At 40.2% G+C, this 25185-nt stretch overlaps 2 protein-coding genes across 4 annotated transcripts in view; one reads left to right on the forward strand and one right to left on the reverse strand.

Annotated features, from left to right (window-relative positions):
- Positions 1–2544, forward strand: part of rimbp2b (RIMS binding protein 2b) — a gene marked incomplete at both ends in the record, with an annotated part of 64147 nt that extends 61603 nt beyond the window's left edge. The window contains one exon of the mRNA XM_080043787.1: positions 2338–2544. Within this exon, the coding sequence (XP_079899913.1) occupies positions 2338–2544 (207 nt within the window). The remainder of the gene's footprint in view (positions 1–2337) is intronic.
- Positions 2545–5007: 2463 nt separating this feature from the next.
- Positions 5008–13697, reverse strand: piwil1 (piwi-like RNA-mediated gene silencing 1; the record flags this gene model as incomplete). 3 transcript variants are annotated; one of them, XM_080038705.1, is made up of 20 exons in its annotated part: positions 5008–5388; positions 5631–5778; positions 5853–5987; positions 6277–6430; positions 6536–6606; positions 7085–7188; positions 7682–7882; positions 8095–8167; positions 8884–9071; positions 9162–9276; positions 9719–9836; positions 10165–10291; positions 10399–10507; positions 10681–10878; positions 11141–11221; positions 11336–11457; positions 11786–12000; positions 12540–12668; positions 13099–13186; positions 13629–13697. In XM_080038705.1, 20 exons carry the CDS (start codon positions 13695–13697, stop codon positions 5272–5274), a joined length of 2562 nt encoding a protein of 853 aa, XP_079894831.1. In that variant the 3' UTR covers positions 5008–5271. The 3 variants fall into 3 exon arrangements, with proteins under 3 accessions (XP_079894831.1, XP_079894829.1, XP_079894830.1); XM_080038703.1 differs by having other exon boundaries at positions 13099–13198; XM_080038704.1 differs by having other exon boundaries at positions 13099–13192; positions 13620–13697.
- Positions 13698–25185: the final 11488 nt, after the last annotated feature.

Genomic DNA, 25185 nt, shown 5'->3' on the forward strand with positions numbered 1-25185 from the left:
ATTTTTTAAGTTCCCTCTATCTCCTTTAGTTCCGTGTCTGTGCGTGCGTGTGAGTGTGAGTGTGTGTGTCTCATGGAAGTGCAATGGGATTTCAGACTTTGGAGCATTACACTGTAAATAAGTAGATGTCTAAGATCTATGAAAAAATAAAACTTTAAGACTAATACTTGACAGGGGTACTTTTATTTTTCATGTTTACTGCTGTGAATGGGGGGAAGCTCTGCATTGTATAATAAGTGCATATATTGTATTCATAAAGCATTCTCCATGAGAGTAAAATGGGGGTGGGGGGAGGGGATCATGTGACTTTTTACTTGTTCTGTCATGTCTTGAAAAAGAGCAGTTAACACTTTTTGCACATGCATATTCAGCATCCCTCCAGATGCTTTATAAATATATTCTGTGTTGGATCTCAAATAATTTCTAATAGAGTAAATAGTTTTGTTGTACTGAAAGATGAACTATGTAGTATGTAGCTTAGCATGTTCTATAGTCCAGATGCATGAAACCATGAACATTTTATAAAAAGATTAAGTCTAGTGTAGTACTACTTTTGTATCTTCTCCTGAACGCCTTGTTTTGTATATTGCTTTCTTGTAAAGTAGCACGCAAAGGTCACTTAGCCTATGTTGCCATCCGAAAATAATTTCAGAAGTAATTATTTACTAATTGTAAACATGTGATGTTATTTTTGTCTTTAACAAATAATGCAATTGTTGAAATATTAATAGGTGTCATCAGATATTTATTTCATTGTGTTCTAATTTGCCATTGTCACTGTGCAATCTATTGAAATGCCATCACCATATTTTTTTTTATTTCTTTTCCTCACCCGCTTGGCAAAACAGAAGAAGAGTGTTCATTTCACACCTTAAAGGCTCTGTTTCCGTCACGTAAGTGAGCAACTGAGGATACCAAGATTCACTCCCCTCGTCTAATGCAGATGACATGGGTCCCCTTAGTTTCTGGTATGCAACATGTATACTTTATATGACATTCCTTTAGTGCTGCTATGCCTTTAGCTAGTTTTAGGAGTCTTCTTTGTTTCCCCAAACCCTTCAATAATGTTTGTTTGTAGGAGCTAGTAACCCTAGCCAATGCATTAGACAAGAAGTATGGTATCTTCAGTTGTTTCTCTGAGTGTTGTACATGACAATGTCCGTCTTCTCCTACAATAAGTCTCCTGCTGTAACTCATGGTAAGCTAAAAGGCCTTTTTTACCTTTTTAATTCTGAAAAAGTTCAGTTAACATTAATGGCACTTGCATTTAGACTGCTTTCAGTGCAGTACGACATGCTGCATCCTAAATAGAAATTCAAAACAAACCAATTCTATGCAAAACATCCAAAGAAAAGCATCTAATGTTGATTTGGTTTCATAGTTCTAATGTAGGTTGGCTTTTTCTCTAGCCAATGTGGCATTTATTTTCTTGGATGCAAAGCATAATGTGAAAATATAATAAGATAATGAAAGACATAATGTTGGTCAAATTAGTTAGCATTTTGGTTTTCTAATCAGTAGTAATTTTTTGAACCAAGTTTAACTTTTTATTAGATCAGCCGATAATTATTGATTTAAAGTCAGACTATGCAACCTTTGCTGAGCAGAGGCCACTGAGGCTATGAGTGACAATTATGTGATAATGCCAAATTACTCCACTACTGTTCAATGAATTTGTTCCCTCAAAAGTGACATAGTCTCGCTTTAAACTCGGTATAATCAAACACAAAATGATTTTAATAAGTTAAACGTACTGGTGTTTACCTATGTAGCTATGTAGTTATAGCAACATTTCAATGGAATCTTTTACCATCCGTCTTCCCAAAGTGCAATTTAAAGGAGCCTTTTAGCTCATGATTACAGAAAAGGAATAGTTACTAGTAGTATCTCTGTTACCCAGTTGTATCAGTAAATATCTATATATTTGAGAGGAAGGAAAGTGAATGTTATATAAATATGTCCCTCTTGTTCAAATGTATGTTTATGTGAGAGAAACTGCCCTGCCTTTTGATATTTATTGTTGGAAAATAATGTCTCCTTACATTGATGTGGAAGTTAGTCAATGTCATGCTTAAATTCTGTGTTGTAGCTTATTCATAGCAGCTTGATTTAAAAAAGAAAGAAAAAAACACTGTTTGTACCTGGCAGAGGGGGAGGGGGGAGAGTGTATTTATACCTGAGTGCACAGGTCAACATCCAGGGAGGTAGACGTCAGAGCTATGGTGGCCCAGAAAGGACTTAAGAGACAGAAGGAGGGGGGTAGGGACTGAGGTGTGGGTGTGACAGACGGCTGGCTTTTTAACACCCCTCAACTGTCCCTTACGGGTCTTCCATTAGGTTCCATTGGACAAATGGGGTCCGCCCAGAAGAGCAGCCTCTCCCACAGTGCGTCCACACATCCCAGGCTCTGGCCCTGCCACTGTGGGGCCCGGCAGTCCCATCAGGGCCCCACTGGACATGTACTCAACAAGAAACTACAAAAAGAAAAAGGGACTGCTCTCCAAAGGGAAGAAACTATTGCAGAGACTCAGTGCTGTAAAATAATTAACTGAAAAAATCAAAAAACTAAACAGGAAAACTAAATATAACACAGTGGACAGGAGGCATGTGTGAGCTCAGAAAATGCTTTATTCTTCTACATCTGTTGTATACTAAAATATATGTATTTTGTTAATAGTATCAACTACATTTGATATCATGGTCCAGAGGCCACCGATCTTACCTCCAAGTCTGTCTGACAAAGTTTTACTGTGCACAGAGACAGGGTCTGGGGCGTTCCTAATGTTGTGCTTTGTCAAGTCTGATGGCCCTGAATAACCCACATTGTAAGTCTGACCAGTGTCTCTGTTTGCAGAAATCAAATTGTCATTCAATCACCAATGGCTCAGTTAAACCTTGCAGTCCATTTTTGAATCCAAAAGAACAAAAGGAGGACTTGGAGGGCATTGACTTGAGCTTGTTCAAACAGCCGGTCATAACATTGAGTGAGAGGTTTGCATGCTTTACTTCAGCACATTCCCTCCTGACCCCTCTGAGAGTGCATGTAATGTGACGGGCTCAGTTTGGAACCTGGAGCATGTAGTACTCCAACGCAGCGTGGCTGACCTGCCGAGCAGTATTAGTACTCATACTGCATCAGATCGGCAGGAATTAGTTCCCATTCTTCTGCCCTTTCACAATTACTGCGACAGAAGGCAAGGGTTTCCCCAACAAACATTGCCAGACGCCTACAAATAAAGCACACATACTGTACCTACTACAGGGTCTCTGCAGTAAAATCAGCCTGAAAGGAAATGCCTAGTAGATCCAACCTCCATGTATTTGCCTTATGATCGCACAATGGTAAGTCCTTTGTCCAGTAGAGTGTGCAGTTCCATGCCTACTACTCATTTAAGTTCATAAAAAGTTGTTTGCAGACGTACATCCTGACTTGTGCAGGGTATTGTGTGACTGTAGTCATTTCCACAGGACCAGAGCTTACGTATTACTATCCAAGAGTGCTATTGTGACATGTTCATCATCCAGTTAGGCCCAGAAGAGAAAAAATATTTTTGAATCTCAGAAAGAAACCCTTGGAAATTTATAAAAAAAAAAGAGCTAAAGTTCCCCCTGCATATTATTTTTTGTGTGGCTACTAAAGTAAATTAGACTTTTTGAGTTGACTGTGTTTGATGCCACACTGATACACATCTGATTTAAAATTACTACTATAAATGTTACAAACATTGGCAGATTAAAAAACATAGTAATGTGAATAGCCTCAACAAATGTAGACCTGTTATTGTACTGCATTTGATTCATAACATGCAACACTTTAGGGCTTCACCAGAAGACTAAAGCTTTGACTGTTCACAGTAGTTAACAGTGAGACACAAGGCTACCTCTACACTGCCCCTCATCCCAAATCTATTAGACCTGAAATATGTTTATTCAAGCCAATCTGTCAGTGATGCCTGTCCCGAGTTCCATTGGTGAAGGAAACAAGTACTGTATATTGATATATCTATATATCTACACCTTAATGTAGAGTAGTGAATGTATGATGAATTGAAGGCCAATGTATTTTCAAAGCTGCCCTAAAAGATTGTGCAGATGTCAGTCTTTGTGCGTGAAACTGAACAGTCCACCATTCTTTCCTCACACCATCCAGTTTTCCATTTCATCCTCATGTATTTAAAAAAAAATCTAGCCTATTTTTTCTACACAGAAGAGTTGAACTGAAACTGCCAAAAAAGAATGTATGCAAAACATTCTGTAATACTTTCTGTACAATTCTCGGCCAACAGCCATGTGACCTATGGTAAACTGATGTACATCTTTTCCTATTTATGGACCATGTCTCAGACATTGCTTCTATTCATTTTGAGTGACTGTTGCTCTTTTTGTACTTAGTCCATTTGTAAAATTGTTTTTAAATGTTTATACTTGATTTTCAAACTGCCTTTTTTGTACATTTAAATTTATAATCAAACAGTGCAAGCTTTCCCCATGGTGTCTTGAAGACCATATTGTTTAAAAGTCTGCAATTGTGTGCTAGCTTTATGATAAGAATTATCAGCCTATATTGGTGGTTACAAATTATTGTGTGGGTGTGCATGTGCAATGTTTTCTAAAAATACAAAAAACAAAGGAAGAAAATAATCTAAATAAATTTGATATTTTGTAACGTTTGCATGTGTGATTTCACTTAAAACAGAAATGACATAGAACACAAACAAGCATTTATTGGAACTCGTTGACCTTTATTACTTAAGTGACATTTAGCCATATCTCTCTCCTCGCAATAGAAGGGCCACTGCAGAAGACTCACGTGTATAATATTATATAATACATATCAGCCAAAGAAATATTAAGGTTTTCCCTATAAAAAACAAAATTCTTTATTACCAAACATCAATTTATACAGCCATGTGAATAAAATATTAATTATTTCAAAAACTGTTTGGATTAACTCAAATCAATTTATACTCTAGTATTTACTCTGAACATCTTCATCCACATGTAATTCCAAAAGACAGGGCTCATATTAGTCAACTTAACATATGTGAACTTAACATATGTGCTTTTCCTGTGTGATTTATACTCTAATAAGTACCTCTTGAACTGCATAACTCAATACACAGTGCTATCTGATTCATTCTGACACAAGAAATGGAAACAAACTTGGCATTGTCACAACTCAAATTGTTTTTCAACTGAAAAGAACTGTTTTAACTGAGGTTTACACACATTCAATGTAACAGGTCAAACTATTTGCTCATCTTTTTAACCCTATAGGTAGAAGAGAAGGTCATCCAGTTTCACATTGGTCTCCCTGTGGATGCTTTGACCCACAAGGAAAGCCAACTTGTGGGCGTACTGACAAGGAGCAGGCACTCGGATGATCCCCTAAAGCACAAATAGAAAAAAAAACAGAGCATGTCAATTCCTTACATGTTCCGAAAACGTCCTGCTTTATTGGGCTAAATGATCTTGGTTATGAACATTTGTTATTCTTAAATATCAGAAATGCAATAAGCACAGTAAGAAATGCCCAGTCTTGTACTGTTGACATTTTCATTGAGGAAATTGTATGAGCTTAGCCACCGTGGATGGAAAACATTAGGGCACTGATGTTATAGCTTGCCTACCTGCCAGTTGTAGTACATGTGGCACAGCTTGTAGGTAAGCCTCTGCATATGATCAGGCTTCAGTCCACTGGTGTCGTACACAACATTGTAGTGTGTCGGGGAGACGCTTCCAGTGCGGACAGCCTGGCTCACGATGTAGAAGTCATACCTAGCAACAACAAAGTTAGCAACAGTTAACTAATTAAATAAATGAAAAGAAGCAGGAACCGTTTAAAAAACCACAACACTTGCCACTCTGGACGTGTGACCTCTGAGTCAACGATGGTGCCTGGGGGAGGGTTGGACACTTTGCCATTCACGTGGGCGAAGAACCTGCTGCTGATGCGCTTCTTCACCACAACCACAGTCAGCTTGGGCCTATGACAAGCAGATGGAGAGGCTCCTTCAAAAACTGGCAATTTAGTCAAATTTGAGCTCTGTTCACATTGTTTTGACCAGTGAGCTCCTGTGCTGAGCAACTTGTATGACACAATTACTAAGAGGCCTCACCGGTTGATCCGTGATAAGCATTATTTGTGATTCAGCACTTTGGATATGGATGTGATTCCTACATGTGTTCAGTACAATGAGGATTTAAAAAACAGACTGCTGCAACAGCTTTTTGAGAAGGCCTTTAAGACAAAAACACTGGACATGAACAACTCACAAGTAGTCTTGCCCCATGGACTTGATGGAGTCCATGATCTGTGCAACCTCATAGTTGACCACGCTGTGCAGCTGGCCGTCTCCCACTCCGTCACGGTACACAATGATGCGCGAAGGCAGGCAGTTGTTGAACTTCAGATAGGATTTCAGTGCGCCTGGAAAATATATACAAATTATTGACAGTTATGCTGGGATTGTTGTAAGAGATGTATTGTGTATTTTCAAATAAAATAGAAATAAGGAAAGTTAAAGCAACTTGCCAATTAAGGCCATCTTCAGTCCGTCCATGATTTCCTGACCTTTGTGCTGCAGCACACACTTTGAGAACCACCTTGACAAATACATTAAAAACACCACAACTTATTCAGAGCTCCAGACTAACTTTACCACTGGTAGCAATGATGCAACCAGAATACAAAATTTAGAGTTTTCTACATTGTAATCTTTTAATGTTACCATTAGAAACACAAAATATGTCTGAGGTTCTCATTGGCTCTACCTTCCCCTCATTGCTTATTAAGATAAAAGTGTTCAACCAATTCATATTCAGAAAGACAATAACTAGATTATTTAATATTTTACAACATCCGTTTGCCATAGCACCTGTGCCAGAGGGGAAGGAAAACAGCCTAATGGTCATTATGCATTGCACTCTCAAATCACGGTTAATGTCTAGAGCCCCGTTATTTGCTTTACTATAAGAGGTCAGCAACACTACTGTAAAGCAGACCTGTGCACAGCCTGATTCAGACTGAAGACCAAGGTACAGGTTGGAAAGACACAACTCTGTCTCTCATGAAGACACTAACCTGCTCATGGTCTGGTTGAGGCTGGCCACTAGAGCTCCAATGGACCTTTTCCCGGCAGAAATGTCATGGTAGCAGTCAATGCCCACGATCATCAGTTGCTTGAGCTGCATAAACAGACGGGACAAATTAGCAGTTTTATGTTCCAGTTCTCTCGCAAAAAGCAGTCATATGGCCTTTTTGTAAACTTCTGTGTTTTTACCCCAACCTTAACCTTTGAATGGACACAAAAACTTTTAGGAGAACTAATGCGCCACAATTTATTTCAAGGAAGTTAGGGAATCGTCCAATAACCTAGACCTGTGGAGAAACCTTACGAGTAACATGTGGGTACAGCTACCCAGGTTTAAATGTTAAGACGTTATGACATGATTTATATTGACAAAACATACCTGAAACCGAAAGACACAACAAATAATTGTCAATTGTGAAATGAACATGCATAAATGCTACTTTAAATGTGAAACATAAATGCTCACTTTTAAATGTGAAACATTACAAGATAGCATTTTAATTCGCCATGTGCTCCAAAAGAACCCCCTGCATCCTCACTTTTCATTCTGTTCAATGTACAAATGAAATGGTGTTAACATGACTTACTGGGATCTCTACACTCCAGAGTTCTCCTCCCATCTTGCAAGCCATCTGCAGTGCAATCTTGGTAGCCACAGTCATGAGAGCCTGAGGTTTGCTGAGAGTACGGCCCACCACACACTGGCTGGGAACGGGGCAGTCAACACACAGGAACTTCTTGACACTGTCGTATTTGTCCTTCCTGTTGCTTGGGAGTACCACCACCACCTTACAAAAACAAATGACTGAAAGGTCTCACCCCGTTTTGTTAACGGCCACATCTCTATGGCTCAAAGACGCCGCACACACTAAACATGGCTACAATGAAAACATTAAAGTGAATCCATGGTTCACAAGAAATGTCACAGCACTGAGTGTGTGATAAACAAAAGTCAACCTCATTCTGTACATTACTTTTCTGTATATGTCCAGTTACTAACCATCTCGGTTTGAGGTGTAACATTCTGCTGCAGGGCTCTGAGGAGCGACTCCTGGTAATCCTCATACTCGATCCTGAAAAAGAGAGCAAACAATATTTACTGTGCATAACAAGAGTCTCCCTATCAGGGCAACATCAACATAAAATAGTAAGGCAATAATAAGCTGACTAAGGTCAACAAATCCTCAATGATAGACCTCTCAATACTGAATTAAAAAGAATTAAGATAAGTATTGATTAAACCCTTTTTCTTTAATGGTATCTCATGATCCAGCAATAAATCCTACCTTTATGAAGGTTAAAACGTTTTTGTTGAGTCATTTTACATAGATGTTGATTCAACTAAAGTACTTTGAGGCTCCAGTATTTAGTGCTTTTGAATTGCATTACACTGACAGGTTTTTCAATGATTTTGTCAGACACATTTATATCTATAGGGGAAGACAGAAACACTACTCTGCAAAATACAATACAGTTCATCTTCACCCTCAAAAGGTCCAAAAAGTTGAATCAACACTTTTCTAAGACAGTGTTAACAATAACTTAACATTATAACCTTCATATGAAAGACTGCACTTGTTTTAGCTAGGTGTGCCTGATCAACTTGCAATCGAGTGCATTGAAATGTATTCTGCACTTTAATGCACAGACAACATAATACGAACAAATTACTTTTCTTGAAGCTGAAAAAATATCACTATGAGAGCTGCAATCACTTCTTTCCTTCACAGGTTGGAGCATAAATCCTGTATTTGACTGGAGGATACATTTTTCAGATGCGCCAACTCACATGGTAGCTCTCTGTATGCGGATACCAAGTGGACTTGAGACTTTGCTGAGGGTCTGCAGGAGAGACTGGGCTTCGTTGCTGTTGCGACGGGTGTAAAACATGATCCAGTTGTTCAGCGGAGGAGCCTTGATCAGAGAAATCCCGCGCATCTCCTTGGACCAGTCAGCTTGCCAGGGGTTGTACTCATACTAGGTGACACAAATTATTTTGTTACTCTATCAAATAACATCATATGAAGACATCAATTTAAACTTGATGTAACCAAAAGCATATTATACCGATCTGGATTCCTGGAAAATCCTCTCCGCTGGCAGGACTCTGCCAGCCAGATTGAGGAGTTTCTTATCAAAGTTCAGTCCCCACTTATCCAACTCTGCCTGTGCACCAGCATCCCTGTGAAATAATTTTTAGGATTTAAAACCAAAGCCTGGGATTACATACCTCAAGATGTCGGCAGAAAGAAATAGAAATGTTTAACTTTTGTGCATATGGACAGATAAATTGCACAAATTTCTGAGAAGATGACAACCTCTAGGGAGCCTCCATGACTTGTATAAATATTTGTTTATCTTTTAATCAGTGTCAATATTTCTACACGTTGATAAATAGTTCTGATAAGGTCAATGTTAACATTTGACAAATAGCATTTAAGACATTTGCATAGTATCCACAGTCAAGGAAGGGCTAATAAGGACTAATTAGGATTTTCAAAGCTTTGAAATCATTAGAGCAGGCTTTTGCAGATCTCAGTAACTGTAAATGGGTGTCTACAACTTTTCCTGCCTTTGACACTTTTGTTTAGCTTTTACTTTGTGACACATTAAGTATCACCTACTTCTGTATGTTGGAGACAAATCTGTTGAGGCGTCCCTCCCTCTGCTCTGGGGTCAGTCTGGTGTGCACGCTCAAATCCTTCATGATGTTGAAGTCGGCTCGCATCTTGTCGGTCAAGCCTGTTTAACACAATTAGTTGTCATTTTAAGTAATGACAAATGTAGTTCACTATTAATGACATCCGAAAACTTGAAAAGTTATGTGTCATTTAACTGCCTCCACAAATAACCACATAAGGATTTCAGAAACTGTATACTCTTTTAAGCTCTTGTGATCAGATTAGCTATGGCAAAACTCGCACACACAAATGTGTATCGAATCAAGTGTTCCTCAATTACAGTAAAATAAAACTTATAATATACATCTGTTACTAAATATATAGGAGCAGTAATAAATACATAAAATGCTAAAACTGAATGAAGTCACACTGTAGAATAATATAGACACCTGTGAGGTAGCACAGCTCTGGGATGAGCATGGCAGGGCCAGGAGGAGGAGCTCCAGCAGGACCCATTTTCTTCACCTGGCTGATCAGCAGCACCTGGTGGGCATCCTTGATGTCCAGGTTGTATTGCTTAGAACAGAAAAAGTGAATCGTTAAGTGCTGAGTAGGCCCATAAATTAAGTTTCTTAATAGATTTAGCCTAAACATTCCATTCTTTTTGGGGACATGACACCTACAGTCTTGTAATAGGTTTTGAAGGAAATGTCTTGATCTCCCTTCTTGAATGTGTTGTTGGGAGTGTGATCCCATGCAATGTCATCAATCCTGTAGGTTTTGTTGTTGTACCTAAAAACAAAAAAGTAGGCAACAAGAAAACAGTGAAAGATTTAGATTAGGTGTTACATAGTACATAGAGGTGCTATCATTTGTGATACTGATTAACATCTCTTCCAAACTTATTACAGAAAATGTCTGCATTTCAATTCAATTCAAGTATGTGTGTGAAATGTGTAACCTACTTGGTGAGGACTATGAGTCCAATAAGCTCCTTAGCGCAGATCTCTGGGAAGCGTTGCTGTCCACATTGCTGCCTCATGTTGGCCATAAAGTCAAGCACCGTCTCACTACGCAGCACCCTGTGGCTCACGTCAGTACACAGCATGATGGCAGACTCATACTGCAAGATGGTGGTGGTGTAACCTGGCCAGATGGTAAGCCTAGGATAGACGGGACAGGCTCACTGTCAACGTACTGTTTCCCTTCTTTTTATTTATTTATTCAAATACAACTGTTTGTGAAGAATTAATTGGAAAAATAATGTTATACACAATCAAATGATTAACAACTTTTATTAAAAGGCCAGTATTAAAAAAGGGGAACCTACCATCCCCAATTTACATTGTTATTGTGATAATTATCAGTATCGATATTATAAAAAAATCTGAACGTTTTTCGGCCAAGTGAAGCAAATTAAGATACCTGTGCTGTGGGATGTTGAGTGGATCCTTGGGGTTGTAGTAGTTGCGCCCAATCTGCTGCATGTCCAGAATTCTCAAGATCCTAAAAAAATTAAAAATAAATTCTTTAAAGATCCAAAATGACGTGGTTAATTATGCAACAACCATAAGAAGATCAGTCTTTAAAAACAAAAAAAATTAAACTTTGAAATTTCACCTTCTGAATATGATGTTGTAAAACTGAATGCACACTGGCGATGTGGGTGGCAGTTCGTTTGTCAGGGTGACGGTAATTTGAACCTTCTCCCCATTCCTTGTTTCACTGTGGAGCACAGTCTCCTAAACACGAGGTTAGAAATACATTACAAGGAAGGAAACCAACATTTGTCTGGAGGGAACAAAATTGCAAAATCTTATGAAATTAAGAAACATAAACCAATCTTTGCCAAACTTCATATAATTTCCCCATGTTCCATGCCGGTAACAGTAACTCATTGTAGAACAATGATTTTTGCCGTAGCAAATAAAGGCATAGGGCTCTAATTGGCCAAATGGTCACCACCCAACAGTGTGATCAGCCAGATTTTTTCTCTCTCAAATTCTTTATTAACAGTTGTGTCTTCTGTTTTAGTTGTCTAAATGTTTGACATTTGAATGATCAGAATACCTTGCTGTGCAATCTGTGGGGCAGAAAAAGCAGAGCCCCGTCAAAGGTCCGCGCTGTGCCAAGTGCTTCCTCATGCTGATAGAGGAGGGCAGATCTCAGGCGGCGAGACTCCATTGGCGGATTGTAGTCCACATGGTACTGATAGAGAACCCATTGAGGGCGAGAAACGATGCGAAAAAAGTTGGCCGACAACTGAATGGCAGAGCCGGACGTTCCTGAGGAAATAAACATACACTTTTAGTAAGTAGTTTATAATCCTTGCCACCATATAATAACATGTGCGTTGCTTATTCTGTAACGCCTCGTTTCCACATACGTATGGCACTCGTGGTTATTCTAGTGTCCGACGGAAGGTAGTGTGGGGGTCCGTGTATGCAGCGATCGCAGGCACTCTCACATGTGTCATTAAACAAGTAAATCTGACTGTATTTCATATCAAGTACTTTTAAATAATCTATTTGACTAGACAATCAACATTAACTGAGTGGAAAGACATCGCATGTAAGATAACGTAGCAAAACTTCTATACGGTCTCTCCGTAATCCACGTAAAAAGTTAATTTTTTTTTACTTTTAGTACGGACATACCGGACAGAAATACTACGGCGGGGAGGAGTTTGAGGCAAACGGACATTACAGAGTATCACATAGGAATTGAATGGACTTTTGGTCGGATCCGTTTGGATCGCATACGAGAATGTACGTATGTAGAAACGAGGCGCAAGGGTACACAACATTTTTGAATGATGACACACCAGTCTTTGACTCCTTAACATGCTCCATGGCCTGCCTGGTGTTAATCCCTGCATCGTTAAAATCCCGGCGGCGTCCACCTCTTTCTCCTAGCTTCACCTGCTGAAATCCAGCTGAAATCTGTAGAACAGCTGATAAACACAAATAGAGATCATCAGGACCAGTTAGCGACATTGAGATGCAAAAATCTAAATCAATAATTTGATACAATCTACGAGAGAAGGAGGTCACAATATATCATCCTGAGAACACACAATAGGCATATAAAATGTTTTAGGGACATGCAACTCAGATTAACCAATCCCCACAGCGCAGGAATCCATATTCCACGTCAAGTGTATGCCTACATTACATTTCTTTTTGGCTTTGTTTTTTTAATCTTCTGGTTTGAAATTCCCCTGCACTGCTGGTCTTGCCATGTTTAACTTTGCTTTTAGTGTAAGGACGGTGTTGACAATGACAGCAACCATAACTGCTCCACCGTGGAAGACAGACTTTCAAAAACCAAGCTAATAGCCAAGACTAAATAGACAACTATCAGTAATTTGTGTTTGACTGTACCTTCTGCAGAGAATGGTCCTGGAACACCCTTCTGGCGCCCTCTACCAACCAGTTCTCCCTCTGCGGGTGGGGCAGGCGCTGGTGCAGGCTGAGCCTGGCTCTTGAAATCAGAAATTTTTTGGAGATTATTCAGTTTGTATCTGTTCCTTATGTAAAAGGTCGCTTCAATGGGAATGGAGAGGACTGAGAATCATCCTTAGTTAGACAAATGAGTTATTATAAAATATATCTATTTTCTTTTATTGCTGTTCAAACCTCAAGTATGTTTGGCTTTACACATTATCGCCACCCTGTGGCCTGGCATGATTATGTCACTTTATCAATCGATTTTTTGCGTTGCGTTAGCGCCCTCTAGGGTCACACATTCTGGCAGGTCACAGCTTTCGGCACAACACCGGGTAGATTTTTTTAAACATAGTTGTGTGTAAATTTTTATTTTTTCGCAAAAGTTAAGAGGGAAGATGCTTTATTTTAATAAAATATCTCTGTGTGTGTGTGTGTGCATGGACTGAAGCACAAACTGCTCTTACCGCGCCAGGTGCTGTAGTCTCCTGACCGCGTGCTCTGCCCCTTGATCTTGCTCGTGCACGACCAGTCATTTTCAAGCCGTCTCAAATAAAATGGTAAAGCTGTTTCAGAAAGAAAAGTCTACCGTAAATGCAATATTAATAGCAATGACTTAAAACTAGAGATATTTAGGAAAAATATTTTATGACAATACTCCCACTGTAAGTTTGAGAATCCAAGGTTTAGAGCTAGCTATTGAATAGTGACTCATTATGTTTTAAACTTAATACAATTATTTCATACGTGTCATTGTATCATATACTCCGAAAATGCACAGGCTCTAACTGCATACGTTAAAGGCAGACAAGATGGCGCTTGCTCATTAACGCTAACGGCTAACCACACCCATGGTCACCAAGCAGGGCCCAGCTAGCTTGAACCTAGCTAGGTTAAAACAAAAATCTTTTGCAGCAAGTGGTACAAACTTTACATAACAAGTCATTTAAATATGGTTAAACTCGATCTGAAGTAACAATACTCCGACGTTTGTACATTTCATTTTTGAGAACCTTAATTAATGTTAGGTTGGCTATGAACAAATCAATTAACAATATGCATCGTCTTGGAATTGTAAAACAAATCCACTCATATTCAACGTCAATATAAAAATGTGCTGTATTTTAATAAGCATACTTTATATGTCCATGATACTCACTTTCGAAGAAAATTTACTGTAACTTCGTAGTCTCCCAAAAGCCGTCACTGCAGGTGCGAACACGAGGTTGAGTAGTTATAGGCCGCTTCACTGATAAGATTAATACGCTTGCAAATGTTTTAACCTTCATCAAAATCAAACACAGTCAGTTAATAAAAGGCATCTGTAACTATTAAAAGTGCGGTTGTTCAAAACGGATCAAAGAAATCGCTTTTTATAGGTTGTTGGAATAATTCATTCGAAAAGTAAAAAAGGACTACTTTTTTCAAGCGCAGTGATCTGTTTAACCAAGGGCTGTTGTGTGTGCATTATTTTTTTATTGTGCGATCTCAACTGTGACCACTAGATGGCATCGACGCTCCTACAGCAAATATACACGAGGACTGCCTGCGTTACCTACTGAAACCTAGGGCGCTGCCGAAACACTTGAAGTGGTGATAAATAAATTACAAACAAAAATACGTAGGCGTGTTAAGCTGTTCAGGCCACACCTTAGTGAGAACCACGATATTATTAGGAAGACTTCAGCTTACCCAATAATGTCACATGTGACTTTTTTGTAATTGAAAACCACTTAAAGAGCAATATTATAGGGTTAATAACTTACCGTTTGTGAGCATTATAAGTCAAACTCTATGATAGACGATATGATAAATTCAATTTGCCCAATACAAGTCAGTTAATGTCAGGTTTAAACAGGTAAAGAAAGAAAGGCCTATACATGGATGCTGGATAAGTATGTCTTAAGGCCACAAGTAAGGCCTCAATGGATTCAGGCTGAGGCTTGCTACAAGACCTTGTGAATGCCTTATGGAGTCGATCATTTCCTTTCTTGCTACGTTTTATGACTATGATGAAAAAGTAATGACTCAGAAATGCAAGTGTTAACAATGCTTTTACAAAGTTAAAAACAATCCTCTTATACACTCCTTTTGAGAGGTATCACAAGCTATTATTTCTTCCCAAACTTTTTCCTCTCTTCTCCACATCCAACCATTTGAAACAGAAGTTGGCACCTCAGAGGGCATTTTCAGGAAAGTACGCAAGTCTTTCATGTCTGAGATCTAAGAGTGATTACGGATTCAGACCTGAGGGACCAGTCTGGGAGGACCTGCTTCAGTCACTGCCCACCTGCTGGTAGAAGACTGAGGGGAGATAAAGAAAAAGGCAGGGACAACAGTGCCATCAAGCGTGATTGTGGGGCAAAAAGGGAAAATCACACAGAGAGCCACATAAGACACACACATCCTCTTGGGTGTTTGTATGTGTCTATGAACATGATGTGAGACATTTCAGATGCAATTCAACATTCTCCCAATATAATGTCAACATTATGAACCATATGCACCTGACACAATTGGTCCAGTACTGTAATAGCTTTGATTTAAACAAGAAAAGTAATTTTCAAAAAAATGTGCTATCTCTTAGAAAACAACAAAGGCCACTGAATAAGAGTAAAATGAAAGGAAAAGACAAAAAAAAAAGACATGGCCAGGGAAGAGGGCTGAAAGCTGAACGGCGTGAGGCCAAGAAAGGTGCACCCTGCCAGGGACGTTGATGAATGCGCTTCAGGCTTCAAGCTCGCCCTGCAGCCCCCAGCGGTGTGGATTCCACGCTCACACTAATCACGCTCTGCAAGATACTGCGGCCCAAAGCTGATGAAAGGGAACATGCAACACAGTTTGTATATCAAACCGGCTGCACTTCCACAAAGCACGCAGCCTTCATTACATTACACAACCTAGGATGTGGTCATTGCCATCACTGTCCGGAACAGGTTCCATATATATACAATTATAGCTTATAGTTCATGGACCCCAGGAAGACTATAGCTCGTCCCATTTTGGTGACAGCTAATGGGGATCCTTTTAACAATAAACAATATACAATTATAGAATTCAACAACGTCACTTCCTGTTCCAAAACGTTTGCAAGGGAAAACATGATGAAAGCTTTGGTTCTAAATAAATCTCAGCAGTACCATTACGCTTGAACTCCTGATTGCAAAACTAGAACAAGAGGGGATTCGGAATAATAAGGATCTACCGTGCCTTGATATCAGTAAGCGGGTTAGGAAAATTAGATTATTTCTCTGGCCTATACCGTGGAACCTAATCTGCTCCGCATCAGTGTTCCCCCCTTAAAGAGACGCAGGCACTGCATCAAACACACACACAGACACACACTTGCACCATGGGTTTTCTGAGCCCGTGCAGAATAAGCATATCAAACAAAGCACATACGCCAAGTCTAAAACAAACTGGCGTCCTATTAATAATGACAGAAAACACCACAACAGTTTCCGGCTCTGCACAGTTGGTTCTGTGAGTATCACTAAGGTTTACTTCCAGTAAAATCACTTAGGTTCACTTGCAGTAGCAGCCCTCCATCAGAGGAGGAGGGTCATTTCCATGCAGATGCTGATGGAAACATAACTTAATAGTTAGTTTGGCTTGTTCTGGAAAACATTCAAAAATATTCCTACAATTATAGATGAAAATATTCAATAAGCCTTTAATTGCACTCTATCTAGCCTACATTTAATGTAAATACAGCTCTGGAAAAAATTAAGAGGCCTGTTTGGATTTTTCTTAAATCTTTATCTCTACATTGCTTAATGGAAAGGCTCTAAATTACATTTTCTTTCCTGGAATTTGTTAGACATATTGTCGATAGTTTTTGGAGCAAAACCAACATTTTCATTTTACTCAAACATAAACCTATAAATAGTCAAACAAGAGACACTGAACATTTGGAGTGGTCTCGTAATTTTTTCCAGAGCTGTATGAAAAAAAGAATATACAGTATATTGAAATGGCATTCCCCTGTTGTAAAAAAAGAAGAAGAAGGAATTCAGAGACAGAGGGCAGAAGCTGTTAGCGTTGTTGAATTACGCTGTACGTTTGAAATAGTAGGCTTTTCAGTGATTGTCTGATCCTGCCAACAGTTGAGACATCAAGTGACAACTGCGTTATCTCCATGACGACGGAGTAGACACCATCCATTTAGGAAGATGTAGTTGAAAGAAGAAAGATACAGTACGCGCTTCAGTTCCCAAGTAAAAGAATGAATTCTCAAGCACAAGATCATTTGTTTTCCTGTGCAGAGCCTCTCATTGTTCACCATCTTCACCTCCAATCTGAACTGGAATCTATCATACTCATTTGTACTTTTTCTCTACTCAAATTAAATTACACATGTTTTTATGAATTTGTAAGTTTGAATCTGCTGCTCCTTACTTTGACAGAACAATATGATCACTAAATGTAGGCCTATGTGGTGGCTCAGCTTATGGTGCCGATTTCTTTTCAATTATACTCAGCATTATTGTCACATATGATCCCTACTTGGTTGTACTGTATACGTCTATTAAAAAAAGAAGAACAAATAACCACACACACGATGGCTGCATTGCTCTACATAAACCAAAACATTAACTGGGTCCACACATCACCATGAATCAACCCCTTATCTCCACTTCCTGCAAGCCGGAGCGCCAAGGACATTTCACCTTCAGGGTTCCATTTATTTGGGAAATACTGTTTCCTGTTCATTCGATAACAGAAAACCTCTGGCTGGTGGCCTTGACTTTGTTGAAGTTTGTTTGTGTTTATAGATACCGGAAATATGGGGTGGGTGGTAAAAAGATTAGATTTAGTTGGAATGGATTTCTTCCTCCACTGAATAAAAGTGGAAAGTAAAGTAAGAAGTAAGAAAAAAGGACTGAATTTGTCAATCATTTATTGGTTTGCAAAGAAAAAGAAGAAGTAATGGCATCATTGCATCAAAGATGTTAAAAATATGAAGTTGTGTTTGTGTATCTGCTTGGCGTGGTTCAAACATAAGCCGGCTCAAGATTTATTTATCTAATTTGATGTGGAGCGGCAGGGGGTAAAGGCAGCAGCGGGGTTGGAGAAGGAGGAGGAGTAGGAGTTCCCGTGCTGACCACAGCAACAGAGTCCTGCAGAGGCACAGCGGCCCCCCCTCGGAGCCAGCCACAGTCAGGATGCCATGTGATCTCTGAAAAGTCAACAAGGGTTTGGGAAAACAGCTGGGTCTGAGGGAGAACAGAGAGCAGACACGTAGCAACACCCTCCCGCTGCGAGGAGACGGAGGACTCCCAGCCAGCCCGTGGATCTACTGTAGATCCACAGACAGCGGGGAGGAATCTCACCCAGTTCAATTTTCCTCATCACTTTTCAGAGGCAATATCTATTTTTAGCTTCTTATTTAGTTTGCACGCGTGGTTGGACCCTAACCCACGGACCTCCTGCATGTAGATTTCCTTCAACAGTTCTGTCCATATCACACTGTCTCTGCCAGGCAAAACTCACAATCTATCTCCTGTGTTGCCAAAGAGCCACCACCACAAACGCACAATGGGAGGGGGGGGGGGGGCATCGATTTAATTTCCACAAAAGATTAAGTTGCCTTCTACATCGCAGGCACATTCTGGGGGGCTTGAAGAAGTTGAAATCTCAGTGGTTGTATATGCCGCTCTTTGTCCGACGCATTGGTTTCCACAAAGGTGCAGTGAAGCATCGGCAGCAAAGGAATCTAATAAGCACAATGTGGGAATAAAGCAGAGGGGAGGCGAGCATCAAAGGCAGCCAGGCACAGCATGACTGGCATCGGTCTGAACTCCCAACCCTAGGACACTCAGCATGCTCTTCAGCAATCGCCCCCTTTGGACCAGTCCTGGGCAGTAATTAAAACCACCATTCCCACTGCTTCGGTATCTCATTAGCCACAGGACCCTAGGCTTTCATCCCAAATATATCACTAACTCCACAACCGGCAAAGATGAGTCCCGCACAACCAAAAAAGAAAAAACACACAAGCCAGTGACATATCTGGGATGAGCAGAGCATTATCTAACAATCGTCCATCTCCAAAGAACAGTGGGAGATCACAAAAGCCTCTCTCTCCGTGTCCAATGTAATTATTATTGCACCTGATGATTTGGTAGGGAAAGAGATGCCCTGCTGTTGCTCCATTAAATCTACCTGTGCAGGAGACAAAGAATAGATACGGATATGAAAGAGCGACCGACTCTGTGACTATGACACGTTTGCTCTTGCCGGGAACAAGGCAAAAAAAAGGAAGAGTGCCTTGTCCAATTTTGTGTTTCTAGCTGCAAACATCAACCAGTGTTTGCGCCTAAACCCATTAAAAAATGAGGACAAAACGGATACATTTGAAGCTCCCACGCATTCCCTATCAAAGGGAGGATTTGAAGTGGGTGAGTATACCGGTTCGCAGTGGTCAGATTTAGTACTTTGGCTGTAGATAAAAAGGAACTCTACTTCCCATGTTTAATTCAGTATGAGCCGTGACTAACTCATGTTAGTGAGTCTTCTTCGCTCGCTTTGTGAACAAAAGACAGAAATAAATGTCTCACTATGTATCATGAGGGTGATGTACCTCAGCACAGGGATGCAGGTCAAGGAAATATGTTGGGATAGGTTGATTTTGTTCCCTAGGAAATCGCTTCATAGTATAGGAGCAGTGTATGGCTATACTAAAACCTTAATCCACTGCAGGATATTAACCTACTTGGCATAACAGCCAGGCTGTTTGAGTGCTATCAAATGGGTGTTAGGTGTTTTGTGCCCCCAACGGAGCCTTCAAAGCAGCGCTGCCTGGAAGGCATCGTCGGGAGAACAACAGTTAGGGTTAGGGTTAAGTTTAGGGCCTACAAGGCAGTGCTGCCTGGAAGGCTCCACTGGGGGCTCAAAACACCATTGAGCTGTCAAATGACAGCAAAAGAGCTAATGAAAAAGACAGGATGTCTGCAACAGCATCATTTTGTTTCTTTCAATGGCCAATTCTTAAGCATGTATCCGTTGTGTGTGTCATGAACTAACAACAGCTCTGCAGAAGCAGAGGTAGCATCTATGAAATGGTTGAATAAAAGAATTCCAACATTTTGCATAGGGGAGAACGGGGTAATCTGAGCCACTTTTTACATTTGCTCCCCTCTAAACAAGCTAAAATGATTTATCACTCAAATTTACACATTTCCCATTAATTCAGGATGTTTCCTAGAAATGGGCATTAGCAGAATTTTTTCAAGACAAAGGGCAGTGAAAATATGATTGTTTTAAAAAAAGTTGTCATGTGGCTCACTTTACCCCAGCTGTGGGGTAAACTGAGCCAGACCAGGAAAATCAAGGGGGTAAAGTGAACCAGCTGGGGGTAAACCACTTTCCACTCTGAAACTACCATAACAACACATATTGTAACAGTTATAATCCTGAAAGCTAGCCACACATTCCAGAACTAATGTCGGACCAGTTAAAGAATGATAGGGTTTGGTCAATTAAGCAAAGCTAATTTTCTAAACACTTGAAAGTAACTCTGAACAAAATCAAATACAACATAATATAATTCAAAAGGTTTTAATAAGATTCAAATTAAAGATATAACCAGTTAGATTAGAACACAGTCTGGGGGTCAGAACACAGGACCCTTAGAGCCAGCTTGTGTCTGGGGGTTAATACATAGGAAAATCAGAACCAGCGAGAACAGCCTGGGACTCAGAACACAGGAGAAGACCCAACTGGATTATAACATCAGCCTGTCATACTCTACAACTAGGCCTACTCTACATTCCAGCCCTGAAGGTTACAGGGAAAGATGAGAAGGTACTTTTTCCGTGTGGTTGCCCCAGGTCGTCTTCCTGGTGTATTTCCTTGGCATGATGGCTTTTCTACAATGTGTATGACATTAAAATAAAACACATGTCATGTAATATTACATTAAAATATGTTTAAGACTAAACTTAACTTGTGCCTCATGGTGGGGGAAAGTGAGACAGTGGCTCACTTTCCCCCACAGCATTTGGCTCACTTTCCCCCACCACCACAATTTGAGAAAAAAACTACCTCTCTTAGCATTTCAGGCTAATCTTCAGTTATCAGAATCACATGGTTTCATATGTTGGTAGTTCATCAACACGTATGATAGAAGTTTTTCTACGTGAATACTGAATACATTTGCTTTGGCACAACAGTTGATTAAGTTGACAGCAAGAAAATGTACTTTTACATGCAAAATACCTATTTTGGTGAAAAAAACATGCTTACCACAGCACCATGAGGTCCTCTCTTTCAGGGCCATGGGGAAATGAGAGGGGCTTAAAAACATATATCTCACATGACCAAAAATGTTTTCCGTTGCCTAGATACAGGGGGTGGCTCACATTACCCGATGCCTCAGATTCCCCCGTTCTCCCCTATGAATTTTTCAGAATAATTTTACTGTCCACCATTGAAGATTTGCAAAACACTTCCAAGATGCCACACCCTAAAAATATCATGCAGGCAGCAGTGCTGTTACATCGCCCTCACACGCTTTCATGCCAACAATGCCTCCTCCTGCTGCACAAGTGTGTGTGTGTGTGTGTGTGTGAGATATCTATTTAAAAGGGAGTCTCCCCATTCTTTGACCATGAGAAGCCTCTGATCTTTCGATGACACAAAGACTTGACTTGCCAGATGAGGATGAGCTCTCAGCGTTTGTCTGCTAATAATAGCAGTGCATTGTTTATGTGCGTGTTTACTCCAAAAAGGCCTGCATGCCACAAAAAACATCATATTAGTCCGGGTCCCCATTTCCTCATGGTGCCATTAGAAGTCAGTCGAAAAATTCAAACCCAACCACAAGCTGGTTCTCAGCCAAATTCATCTAACTGACTCTCTCTCCCGCTCTGTTTCTTTGAGAAGCCTTTGATGTTAGCAGGGGGCTTTTGCTCTCGCAGTGATGGTAACGAATGATACTTTAAGCGATTCTTTTTTATCCGGCGAGCTTAATGAAAGATTAATGGGTTTGATATTTTCCCTTGTTTATATTTTATTCAAAAAGTAAGCTGCGGTCCTTGGAACCTGTTAAAAGCTTCTCAGTAATGATTTTATGTATCAGTGGAAGTCATATCATGGTCTTTGGCTCAAAAAAAAAATGCAATGAGAAGTGCCAATTGTCTTCTTCTCAGCAACATTATCTTTACACAAGTGGCGTCGACCTTGAGTGGCGCTGCGCCTACATCTTTGTCTGATATGGATGGATGGAGCATTATTGCGGCTGCAGCAGAGATATGTTCATTTCCATATGTCCTCATTCAGACTGCCTCAGACTCCCCATTTTGCCCTTTTCCACATCTCAAAGGAGGAAATCATTCAGACTCAGTGGATTTTGTACTATCAGAGTATAGACTTTCCCCCCAGCATACCCTACTGCTTGTTGAAGAGAAGGGTAATATATGCTCTAATGATAGGAGGAAATGTACAGCTCACTTCCAATCCAAAAAGATTGCTTTGCTTACATCAGGATTCTCAGTGGAGCATATCATGTCCTACAATATACAGCTTTCTGTATATTCTTCATTGTGGACTGTAAATATTCAAAAACCTAATGAAAATATTTCAATTATCAACGAAGCCATTTCTAAACAGCACGAATCATGCTGCATATAAGGGTTGGTTTTTGCAGCTAAAGATAGTCCGTCTTCTTTTTCATCTTTTGAAAAGTCTTTTGCCCTATGGATGGCATGAAAATATCCACATGAAAGACTTCCTTTAAACATTCTTTGTACGCACGCACTGTGTTTTACCGATCAAGCATTTTCGCTGCTTTTATGTGATGTATTCAGAAGAGGTCTTTTCTATTGTGAATACAATCAGGGTCATACGGCAGTTATCTTTGGTAGATACACATGAATGAAAGGGATTTCTTTCTTCTGATGATCAAAAAAAAACATGTGGAACATTTCTATAAGTTATAATTGGAATAGCTATGATTGGAGTTTCTGTATTACCTATGTTACTTAGACACAGGAGACACTTCTTTTTTGAGTTTTTTATACAAATTCCCCAAAATACAATGGCCTTAGAAAAGATGACTCCTTTCTGCTGAGATCAAAAGAGGATGGAAGAGGTCGAAGTGGAGGATTGAGTCAACAAAATGTCAGACTTCAACAAGGGAGACACTGGTTGTTTCCAATTTCCCAATGGCCGTCAGTGTGGGCTTCTTTTTACCACGACCGCAGTAATTCCCCAACCATAACCCCATGGTTATTATTGTAACCTTGGCGATGATGGTCCACCAAATCTTTACGAAGTTGTTATTTTAGCCCAAACCATGATGTTTCCCTGAACCACAGTTTTTTTCCCCAAAAAACTAACCAGTCCTTAAAGATTCCCTGCAGAGTTTCCGGCCTCTGGCATCTCGGGCAACGGGACACACAGTCCTGCCAATAGATTCACACTGTACTGCAAGTTAAAATGAATGTTAACAATGCTGACTTCAACAAATGAGGTATAACTCAAGCATACACACACTGGGGTTTGGTGAGTAACACTGAATGAAACAAATGTAGTTTTTTGGTTGTTTGTTTAGGAGAAATCTCCTTTGAACACAATGGTGTTACATCCGGACAAGCACTATATTGCGTCCTGATCATTTGACGCGCTAGAAAACAGCTGGCGTCGTAAAAATACTACCGCTTTTGTCCAAAGGGGCCACCAACTGACAAAGTTACTCGTAGTGGCTTTAAGTTAAAATGTGCAGAACATTGCTATAAAATACAGTATAACTGATGTGGTCTTGCAGCCAAATGCAGAAGAAAACAGAAGAAAGAGTCTAAGCTATGGTTCAGTTTATTGAATTACCATGTTAACATGACTTCTATTGTTTTCATTTACCACTTCTAAAACCCCAGTGATATTCAGCATACCCTGAACTGTAGACCTCTCTCTGTCAAAAGCATTAGTATGTTCCCCCTAAATAAAATGTGAATAGATCTCGGCTTTGCAGAGATGGTGATTGTCACACATTTTAAAGCAAATCTTTAGACTTTCACTTCAGAGAGATTGGCAAAGATCAACATCAGCAGTCGGTCACAGCAGCCATTATTTCCTGTGGTCTGCATGGTGCTTACTGCTTCTATGTACAGGATGAAGGCGTGTGGTGTAATCAGGAACCCACAAGACCTGTAAAGGACCCACTATAATCCCAGTGCCACAGCCACAGGAAGGATGTGAACCCTCAAAGAACGGGCTGTGAGTGTGTGTTTGAGTTTGACTGTGTGGGAGCGCCGAGAGAAGGGAAAAAAGAAAGAAAGAAAGTTAAAGAAGGGACGGGGGGAGGGGGGACATTTAGAAGGGAACAGTATGTTTCTGAGTGTCAGGGCCTCCTCTGACCCTGAGGCTAAACTAGTCTCTCTCTCTCTCTTCACTTTCTATCTATCTCTCTTTCTAACTCCTCTCACTCTGCCTGTATCTCTCTCGCTCTGTCTCTCTGTGATTTATGCCTGACCTCTGTAATTACAGCAGCCGTCAGGTTCAGGTAGGGTGAAGCACAGACATGCCCCATCACCTGAGAGTACTAGCGACTCGCCAGCTCCAACGCTAAATGCAGCTGCAATTTTCCCTTCAGCCTAATCTCTCCCTGACATTGGCTCTAGGAGCATATTTGTGTGACAACAAGACGCGGCAGCGCCAGACATCAGTCAATTGTTTTCCATTAGAAGACACAGTAAGGTTATGGAGAACGTACGCCTGGCGAGTGTCTCAAATTCATTTCTGTTGATTGATTTTTTTGCCCTTATCAGTGTGCATTACATGTAAATGTACTGTGGTCCATTGCTATTAAAGAAAACCAGTGTACAGATTCAGTGGTAACTCAAAGTTAAGAATGCACATGACACCAACTCACTTGGCATGGGCCGTAACTGGTGCAAAATCCTTCACTGTGGGATGAAATTTGATTGGTGGATATTTGGACTTGGTGACCTGCAGCTCAGATTCTCCACCTGACCTGACATGTCCTTGGATACGAAACACCCGCTCAGATCCCACACTGGAGAG

This window comes from Ammodytes marinus (genome assembly GCF_949987685.1).
Source record: "Ammodytes marinus genome assembly, chromosome: 2".
Lineage (NCBI taxonomy): Eukaryota > Metazoa > Chordata > Actinopteri > Uranoscopiformes > Ammodytidae > Ammodytes > Ammodytes marinus.